This window comes from Pelecanus crispus, chromosome Z, assembly GCF_030463565.1.
Source record: "Pelecanus crispus isolate bPelCri1 chromosome Z, bPelCri1.pri, whole genome shotgun sequence".
NCBI lineage: Eukaryota > Metazoa > Chordata > Aves > Pelecaniformes > Pelecanidae > Pelecanus > Pelecanus crispus.
In genome coordinates, this window is record NC_134676.1 from 19,727,214 (window position 1) to 19,737,633 (window position 10,420).

General features: G+C 37.0%; 1 protein-coding gene across 1 annotated transcript in view; it reads left to right on the forward strand.

Moving 5' to 3' along the window:
- Window positions 1-9,659, forward strand: part of ITGA1 (integrin subunit alpha 1) — a 50,046-nt gene extending 40,387 nt beyond the window's left edge. The window contains exons 24-30 of the mRNA XM_075726410.1: window positions 635-737; window positions 2,175-2,288; window positions 4,028-4,132; window positions 5,266-5,370; window positions 6,215-6,307; window positions 8,757-8,873; window positions 9,615-9,659. Of these exons, the coding sequence (XP_075582525.1) occupies window positions 635-737; window positions 2,175-2,288; window positions 4,028-4,132; window positions 5,266-5,370; window positions 6,215-6,307; window positions 8,757-8,873; window positions 9,615-9,659 (682 nt within the window). The remainder of the gene's footprint in view (window positions 1-634; window positions 738-2,174; window positions 2,289-4,027; window positions 4,133-5,265; window positions 5,371-6,214; window positions 6,308-8,756; window positions 8,874-9,614) is intronic.
- Window positions 9,660-10,420: the final 761 nt, after the last annotated feature.

A 10,420-nucleotide genomic window follows, 5' to 3' on the forward strand; every position in this document is an offset into this window, starting at 1 on the left:
ATATTACATGGTGTGGTGTTTGATTTCCAGCTTCAAAAATTAGCGTTAATTTTAGATTCTCAGAGGAGACATAAACTTTAATGCGGGTCTTGTAGTACACTTTATTTTAAAAATAGCTGGAATTCAGCTAAATGTCATCCCTGAAAAGCATTGTAAATATTATCAGTAGAGTACATTGCATGGCGTGCAAGTGTAAATAATTAAGTCAAATTCATTTTAGACGTATTTCATGGTTCAAATCCAGCCTTTGTTTGTCCCATAGGGAATAAGGTTGAATTTACAACATGCTAAGTTTGTTCTCTTTTTACTTGGTTCTGTACTGGACCCTGCCTGTTTCACATAGCAATACTCAGGATAAGGGACTGCACAGCTAGAATAAGAACAGCAAAATCAGGCCCTGATATATTATTGTTGGGAACAATATTTGCTTATTTTGTAGTTTTATATGAACAAAATATTTAAAATGTACATAATAAAAAGTGAGCACTACTCAGAAAATGGATGAGTTCAGTGGAAGTAGCAGTGTACTAGTCCTGGAGGATTCATGAAATAATGAAAAGACCTATATTATTAACTGTTAGAGTTTTTATGAAGCTTTTGTGCTTATTGTTTTTTTTTTTCTTTAAATCCACAGTGTTTTCAAAGAGCACCATATTATAATAGCAGCAAATGATACCATCCCTACTGCTATTAACACAACAGAGCAGATTGGGGATGAAGTTACTCTGCATTATAGGGTAAGAAACAATTAAAACTGCATGATATAGGTACTGGCTTCATCTTTTTTCATTTTGTTTGAATCTCTTAATGTGAAAGCCTATTAGTTAAGTAGCAGCTATGCAAAATGTTAAACCTTCTACATGCGTATTTTGTGTTGAACACTATTTTTTTTCTTGCTTGCCTTGGAATAAGGTGAGTCAGAGGTTCTCAGAGTGGTCCATCTCTTGCGGAGTAGCTCAGGTGGGTTTTAGAGCTGCTGCCATCATCAGAAGGAAGAGACCATGCCCTAGTAAATGAGAATTTGACCTATGTTCATTGCAGTTTAGAACAGATGTTTCCAAAATCCAGTCAGCTTTGAAATAGGCAAATGCCATGCTCCAAGAATGTTACCTTCCTAATGGAATGAATGCTGCAAACTGAAATCACTTGGAAAAGGTATTTGGTGGACTAGAAGCCCAGCCTTAAGTTGCAGTAGGACTGAATTTAGTTATCTTGAGAGCATCCCTGTTTCCCAGTGTCAAATCCAAAGCTGAACAAGGGTCCCATATACAAAGGATAAAAGTCTCTGAATCGACTTTCTCTCTGTAAAAAATGGGCCATGGGAAAGTTCTTTCTCTCACTAAATAGCAATGGCAAAGGTATTTTTATATTTTTATAGCCCACCTACCGTGTTTTACTCAGCTACTTTTTTTAGCCTAAAAGTTCAAATCCAATAATCTCGAAGATTTTTGTGGATGTTTAAGACATTATTCATCTCATTTCAAAATCTTTGCTTTCTGAATATAAAAGCTGGTGGACTGCAGAGCATACCATTTGTGATCTTGTAAGCACAATTCATCTCTGCAAGCAGCTTATCACAAATGAGTAGTTAGAAGAAAAATGTTAAACAGGTTCTTGAGTTTTTATTAAGTTTGTTCACTTCAGAGACAGGATCACCAATTCCCCTGTCAGCAATTCCACCTAGGTATTTTCTCCATCCTCAGCCACAGCAAGCATGTTCAGAAGAAGCAGCAGCTTACAGATATGTCTTGTGATCTTCCCAGGGAAAACAGGTGAAAGGAGCCAATGAGCAGGAGAGCTGTTGCCTAAGCAACATTTTGGGGACTTTAACAACTGAAATGAAATGACCTTAGATAGAAGTCCCAGATGATAAGAGGATGCAGTAAACAAGATAACAAGAAGGACTTTATGTCCCTTTTCAGCCTGTTCATTTGTTTTCCTTTAATAGAGCATTGTATTACCAAAGACCACAGAAGAATGTGTCTGCTAATTCACAACAGGCTGTTCTTAGGGAAAAAGTAAGAGTCCATCACACCACTTTTTGTATAACTGAGTGTAGAATCTTAAAAAAACACAGAAGAAAAGAAAAACACAGGAAAGAAAAAAAACTCACAACCAAATACCAACAAAATAAGTCAGGTACTAATCAAAACATTTTTCTTTTTTTTTTATAGATTGAAAAAGGTGAACACTTTCCAATGCCAGACCTTACACTGCAGATCTTATTTCCCAATGTAACAGCAGCTAAGAACACTCTTCTCTACCTTACTGCATTGTCATATTCCCAAGTAAGCTAGGAATTTGTATTTTTATGATTAATTTAAATTTGAAATTTTTGTTGTAAGGAACTGCAAAATGCAAACAGTTGGGATCATAATCATAATCAGTTGGGATTATAAATAATAATCATAAACAGTTGGGATCATAATCATAAGCCTTGCTTCAAGGTAGATATTGCTTTTAGTCTATAAGGCAAGATGCTGGTGTTCTAAGAGTATGTACAAATGTGCATAGGAAGACACATAAATTTTCTTAAAAGAAAAAGAGCAAATTTAAAATGGTGTTGAAAAATAACTGGACTATAACAAGGTTAATTTGATATATTGCCAAGTGATGAGAGGTCCAGACTGAGATATGAGTGACAGGAGTTTCTTAGTTTTGCCTACTGAGCCTCAGATTATCTCCATTGCCAGCAGTGTTTATTGCAAATGCTGTAGTCCTGCTGTGTACATCTAGAGCTCAATCTCCTGTTCAGTGCTCTTCTTTCTGTTATTGAAATTAGCCTTTCTGAATGTCTACTCTCCAGCACTAGCAGTCATCTGGCTTTTTCTTTCTCTGGGGCACTGAGACATCTTGAAGGGGATGGTAGATCATGTCTTTTAAAGGCTCTTCACTGCAGCCTTCATTTGAGTTTTTCCACTTCACGTCTCCAGAGCAGCTGGAGGAGATCACAGTTCCAGCAAATCCCATGATTCCAGATCTGTAGGTATTAAAACTAGAGCTATATCAATAACTGGATAGCTGAAGAACCCAAATATCATTAAGTGGTGACATAAACCTCTTTTTTTTTTTTTTTTTTTTTAATCTTTCCCTCAGAGAGAGACACACGTGTGCACCTCTCTCCAAATATTTCACTTAGTTTTGAGGTGTTGCACCACTGAAAAATGAACCAAATGGTCTAAATGAAAGTTCGAGGTTCACTTTAAAACAAAAATATCCGAAACCCCCAAAAATTTCATGTTTAGAATACAAAGAAATTGTGTCTGTTCTTAAATTCCTTCCCCCATTATTTTCATTCCTAGGCAACCGCCACATTTGATCCAAGTTTGCACATAAACTCAACAAATCTGTGCTTTTTCTGTGGGTATAATTCATCTACCACTAGCTACACTGTAGTGATAGTAGTGTGCCAAAGTGCACTGCGGGGGATTTGCAATCCTCTTCATGCTAGCAGTCTGAAAGTAAGGTCATACCTGACTGAAAAAAACAGATTTCCCCACACTGAAGACACCAAAGGATTTCCCAGCTGCCTTTGAAGGAGCCATGAAGGTCTAACAGTGCTCCAGTACCCGCTCCCCCTCCCTGGGTGCTGCAATGCAGTCTCCTGAATCCTGCACTTAACTTGCCTGTCTGCTTGCTAAGGCAGAACCTCTGTGGATTCCCATGCAAAAGCAATTTATCTCTTTCAATAGCCAACTTTTGCTGGTTCATGTAGCGGTCATCTTGCAGGAAGCTCTTGTTTGCTTCTACAGATATTTAAGTAGCTGGATAGAGTTTAGGTTCAATTATCTCATAAAAAGCTCATACGTTGTTTGAATAATTATGCTTCAATACCTACACCATCTGAACTTCCTATTCTGCACTCTTGCAATGTGCCGTTTTATTGCATTTAGCAGTTAGTAAATATCATTGATGTTATTAAATATTAAATATTAAATATTATTGATAATGGCTTGTTTCCAGAGAAATTTTTGTAATAGACTGCATATTCAGACAATAAGAATAATATTTGTATTTCTGCTAACAGAATGCCATCTGCCAAACCAGTTACCCTGTAGATCCCTTAAAGATCAGCACTGGTAAACCATTTGTGTTGCCAAAAATAAAAGAACCTACAAAGGATACAATTATGGTAAGCCTACATACAGTATATATATTCATGCCAGATATTAACCCAGATCTTTGAGCTGAGTACTTCTGCAATAAATATATAAAAGCTTCTCTCAAACTGTATCCTATGGAAACTCACTTTGTCTTAATAGCCTGAAAAGCCATCCTTATGTAGACTAGCTACAAAACTGTATGTGGAACTGAATTTGGGGTGGGTTTTTTTTTTTAAATTTAGCAAATGTGTAAATAACAGTACCACATTTGACAGCTGAGTAAATCTTCACCTTCTACATTCCCATTGTAATTAATAAATAGTAATATTTTAAAAGCTTCTCATCACCCCTGCAACTTTTTTAGACATCCAGTTGAAAATACTTTCAAATGCTAGTACTCTGATCTGACGGATTTTCCATGTAACTGGTAGAAATGTCACTGATGATCCCATTCGGAAAGGAGTAGCCTCTCACATTTAAATGGAAGGGTTGCAAAGTAATTTTGCTGACATAGTTATGTTGGCATGTCAGGGGGAAAACTGTCCATACTACTTCCTCAGTGTAGAGGTACAAGTTGAGTTTCTGGTGCTACTTAAACCATTCCCAGAGAAGAGTATTTTGTAATGCTTATCATAGTCCTTCACAGAGGTGATAAAGGTCTAGGCTAAGCAAATATTTCCAAAGTGTTGAACATAATTCTGCTGCCCTCCCAGCTAGCAAGTGGTACTGGGAAGTAAAGATACTTAAATTTTCACACACACATCCTGCCCTGCTTGAAAGATTCAGGTGTCCCATGATTTGAAAGGATCAAGAAACACTGCAGAGAAGCCATAGCTGTGTTGGCAGAAAAACACTTGCTGTTACAGGCTGTGCATGCTTTAGGAACTCTACTGATGCCTTTTGCTGCATACCTACAGTAAAAAAGCTTCCTCAAGGCTAAGCAAGCCTGCAAAAGTCTGAGTCTATTCTACCACAGCATGAATATCTCAACTTGTTTTATATACTGCAGTGTCTTTTTTATATAAAAAGCCCCAGTAATTAATATCAGTTTAGTATTGGTGTCATAGCAAGTCTATGATCTGTAGATATAGTAGCTTACATGGTTTTATTTTAGTAATGTTAAAAGTCTCCCTATTAATTCATGCTGGTGCCTTTTAAACAGGACTGTGATACATACAGCTGTGCATCGATTAATTGTGCCCTGGTCCCATCTGACATATATGTAGTGAATGTTTCATTAAGAGTATGGAAACCTACCATCATAAAAGTAAGTAAATCCCATTTGTATTCAGAATACTCACGGGTTTGAGAAACTTAAGCCAATGTTTCTAATGTCTATTAAAATTACGCCTTTCATTTTCTTAAGTTTCCACAGTCCCTTAGTATTTGAAATCGTTTCTCTTGGTATTTTAACATTACCTCAAAACTAAGTTATATGCATTTTATTATCCTTAAAGTAAGTACTCAGAACTTAGCAGGAATTTCAAAACATGGTAAGAAGACACCCCTTACTTATTCTGTATTGATGGTCCTTTTTTTAATAACTGCTTATGCATTCACAAATTCTAATTCAGCAGATGTAAGGAGGGGTACATAGAAGCATATCATTTTTAAATAAGTTTTAATCTGGAAAGATTCCTCAAGTCTGGAAAGGATTTTTTAGTCAGGAAGAGCAGAGGAGAGGGAGTCCACCTCAGAGCACAGCTCAGTGTTACAGGCTACAACAATGACCAGGCTGTGGTCTGTTTTGCTCAGCTGATAAATTTCTGATACTGAGTTCCTGTTTTTTGTCTCTGTTTTTCTCTGGAAAATAACAGGACAGGAGGGGAGATACAGTAGAATTTTAGAAAGCCCAAATCCATCTCTGTGGCCCAAGTAGTATTCCAGGATTAATCTCTGCTCTCTACTCTTTTAAAGCTGTATTGCTGTCTTCTAAACAGTGATGTGTGTGCTGAAGGTGACACACATGAGCAGCTTTGCTGACTTTTCACATTTTTCAGCATCTCCCAAAACTTTAGCATTAAGTTTTGCTTTCACCCTTCTTATTTCTACAAAGCTTTCTACTTCAAAATACCTAATTATAAACCATAGCCATTTCTCTCTTCTTCCAGGCAGGTATTCACAGCTTAACTCTTGTTGTGAAAGCATTACTTAGGAGTGAGAACTCATCACTAATTTTGAGAAACGACCATCAAAAACTGGAGGTAAGAACATGCTAATTCATCGATTTACTTTTCATAGGATTTATTGTGCTACTGAATCATTCGTTTTCATTCATTACTAGTGAACTGTTTGTTACCTGTTGTAACATATTATATTATTATATTACTCTAAATAAAAGTGATTTCATATTACAGTAGAAATGCCAGAATTAGTCAGATGATGATACCAAAATCCCATTACCCTCCAATGTACCTGCATGAGAAGAAGTACTGTCTGAAGTATATCTGCCTGCTGTAGTATAAATGCTTCCTACATCTATGTAAATTGAAAGCATAATTAAAATTCTTTTAATGAATCAATAGTATTTTAAAAATTGTCCTGGGTCATTTAGAAGCAATCTTACTCTGTACATTGTATTTTCGTTATCATTTCTTATTTATTATTTCTTTCCACTTCATTACCCACAATATATATTTGAAACAAGATCTTTTCTTTTTCAGAAGTTCCCTTTTCTCTTAGATAAGAGTAAGTTTCTTAGATAACAAAGTATATAACATTATAGTAGTGGTGTCAGGTATAAAGAGAAATGTCTTTAATTTTCTTAGAGTTGTTATTTATCCTTTAGTACTCTTTATTCCAAGATGTGTATGGTTAATGTACTGCTTTTCTGTGATAACTTGTACATGCAGGGGCTTATTTACTACAATGTACATTTTTAAGCAAAAGTCTTATTATATGTTATTATTGTTAATACCCCCACAATTAAGAGCAAAGTAATATTCAGTGTGAATTATATCTTGTGCAAAGTATTTTTGGAAATACAAACATCACAGGTCAACTCTTAGCTGGTTTTGTATCCAGGCATTTCTTTTAAGTGATAGATTAAAATTCGACCCCAGAGTGAAAACACAGCTGAGAGGCTTGCATATAATGAGAGCTGCCTTTACAAACCAAGGAACTTCAGAATCAACTTTTTTTGAGACATGATTTCAAGTTCAATATTTAGTATTCAGCTCTTCAATGCTTTTTGAACTATAAAGTCGTGTCTCTAATAAATTCTTTTTAAGTTTGCAGACGACACCAAACTGGGTGGGAGTGTCGATCCACTGGAGGGTAGGATGGCCCTGCAGAGGGACCTGGACAGGCTGGACCGATGGGATGAGGCCAACTGTATGAGGTTCAACAAGGCCAAGTGCCGGGTCCTGCACTTCAGTCACAACAACCCCATGCAACGCTAACAGGCTTGGGGAAGAGTGGCTGGAAAGCTGCCTGGCTGAAAAGGAGCTGGGGGTGTTGGTAGATAGCCGGCTGAACATGAGCCAGCAGTGTGCCCAGGTGGCCAAGAAGGCCAACAGCATCCTGGCTTGTATCAGGAATGCTGTGGCCAGCAGGAGCAGGGAGGTGATTGTCCCCCTGTACTCAGCACTGGTGAGGCTGCACCTGGAATACCGTGTCCAGTTTTGGGCCCCTCACTACAAGAAGGACATTGAGGTGCTGGAGCGTGTTCAGAGAAGGGCAACGAAGCTGGTGAAGGGTCTGGAGCACAGGCCTTATGAGGAGCGGCTGAGGGAACTGGGGTTGTTTAGCCTGGAGAAGAGGAGGCTGAGGGGAGACCTTATCGCTCTCTACAACTACCTGAAAGGAGGTTGTAGTGAGGTGGGTGTTGGTCTCTTCTCCCAAGTACTTAGCGATAGGATGAGAGGAAATGGGCTCAAGCTGTGCCAGGGGAGGTTTAGGTTGGAAATTAGGAAAAATTTCTTCACAGAAAGGGTGGTCAAGCCTTGGAACAGGCTGCCCACAGAGGCGGTGGAGTCCCCATCCCTGGAAGTGTTCAAAAAACGGGTAGATGTGGCACTTCGGGACATGGTTTAGTCTAGTCTACCCTTGATTGGTTTAGAGTGGACTTGGTAGTGTAGGTTAATGGTTGGACTGGATGATCTTAAAGGTCTTTTCCAACCTAAACGATTCTATGATTCTATGATTCTTAAGTTAAAATAATTCAAACTCCTACATGGTCGTTTACTTAAATGTGAATGTTCCTTATTTCAGTTTAGTTTACATCAGATATGCCTGGTTTAAAATCAAATCAATATCTACACAGCCTTTTACACTTAATTAATTTAATTGGTTTAGAAGCTTGTTAATCACTGCCACCTTTCAGGGAGGCAGGCAATGAGTGATGAAGCATATACTAAAGAAACTCCCTAATGCACACTTCAACTACTCATGGTTTTAGTCCTTTATAACAATGACTACTGACTTACAGCAGGGCTGACCTTCATGAAATGAATGTACTTACAGAGTGCAAAATATTATGTAAATATAGGGATTCACACGGGAGATTATTTTCTCAATTCCCTCCTACAAATTCCTGTACTTAGGATGAAGTGGTACCCTGGAAAATCACTGCATACTGATAAAAGCCATGCTCCTCTGTTGATGTTTTAGAAGGACAAGTTATTTATTGCTTACATTCTGAACACTTTGCAGACCATGATTAAGATTTCCAAAGAACTCCCACCGGGTACAGTCCCCTTATGGGTTATTCTCCTGAGTATCTTTGCTGGACTCTTGATTCTTGCACTGCTTATATTTGCTTTGTGGAAGGTAAGCTGCATGTTCTTGTCTTCATGAAAATAAACAAATATGCTTAAAAGCTCTGCTCTGTTATTCTCATAACTAGAACCTCACAGACACTAATATTCTCTAATAAGTAGAGTGAAATCTTGTAGAAATGATAAAATAACTACATTTTTCTGATGTGTAACATGCAATGCTAACCAATTGAAACCCATATTGCCAGTATGTTATGAAAATAAAAAGGTATTTTAGTACGATTAAGGGTTTATTAAGGGGTTTTTTAATTAGCTTTGGCTGTGACCTTTGATAAACAGGTTTTCTCTTTGTGCAAGAGATGCTAGGCCTGTGGTGTAAGTATTGCCACAAGTGGGCACTCTTCTCCAAGCTAAATATTTAGTTTATACTTGCGTTAGAAGGGTACAGTTTATAAATTTCAACATGCAGAATCTCTTGAAAAATTTGACAAGTATAAAACAAAGTAGTATTGATTAAATTGAGTACCAAATATTATTAAGCATTTTAGCCTTTGGCATTATGTGAGCATAACAATGATTCAGGAATCGCTCACTATATAGTAACTGTATTCCTTTTTTCTGTTTTCATGACATGTCTCTTTAGTTTTTCCATTCTAGTACTTCAGTGATAAAATATCAGATGACTTTTTACTGTACTGAAAGTATTAAAATAGTAGTAAGAACAAGCACATGAATGCTACCAATGTGGGTTGTAGCTTCGAGCAGTTCTTAGTCACTTTTTTTTTTTCTGCAGGCTGGATTTTTCAAGAGACCACTAAAGAAGAAAATGGAGAAATGAAGGGAAAAAAAAAAAAAAGCAGAAATTTTTGCTCAGGTCTGCCTCAAAAATGTTACTGTAAAATTATAAACTTAGATGCAGTAGTCACAATGTTTTCTAAACTCTGGTGCATTAAAAAAACAAGAAGTGGAAGAACAAGAAGCAAATCAAGCACACATGCAAAGGAATGATGCAAAAGAAGAAAAACCAGCCTTATGGCATTTTGTGATAATCAAGGACATGCTTTGAAATGTTACTCATTTTTGGAGAGTAACTGAGTTCAAAGATTCTAACATTTTTTAATATGGAAAATCCGTAGTCATATTTTTATATACCTATGTATGTGGAATCATTTTTCATTCCAAATTACTCAACAAGTCAGCTTGTATGTAGCAATCCCAGTCTTTTTTATCACCTTATGATTTTCAAAAGGAAAAAGCACCATTTGCAAAATTTCCTCCTTATGGCAGTTCTGTGAAAGCAGTCAGTTCACAACGAAGAATGTGAAGAATTTGAGAATGCACCAAATACTGTATGGTAACTGATGTAATCACAATTCAGAAGATAGAAGCACCTGCAGAATTTTGAGTGAAAATTATTGAAATACTTCGGACTTCTCGTTCTGTGTGTTTTAGCATGTCCAGCTGAACCCATGATACTCTGAGAAAGAGATTTTTATGGTTAAGTAGACCATAAAGGATTGATCCATTAAATTACATAACTGTTTGAACTTGAAACAGATTTTTGGCAGGCCTAAAAATGTATGCACAAAACATTCAAGC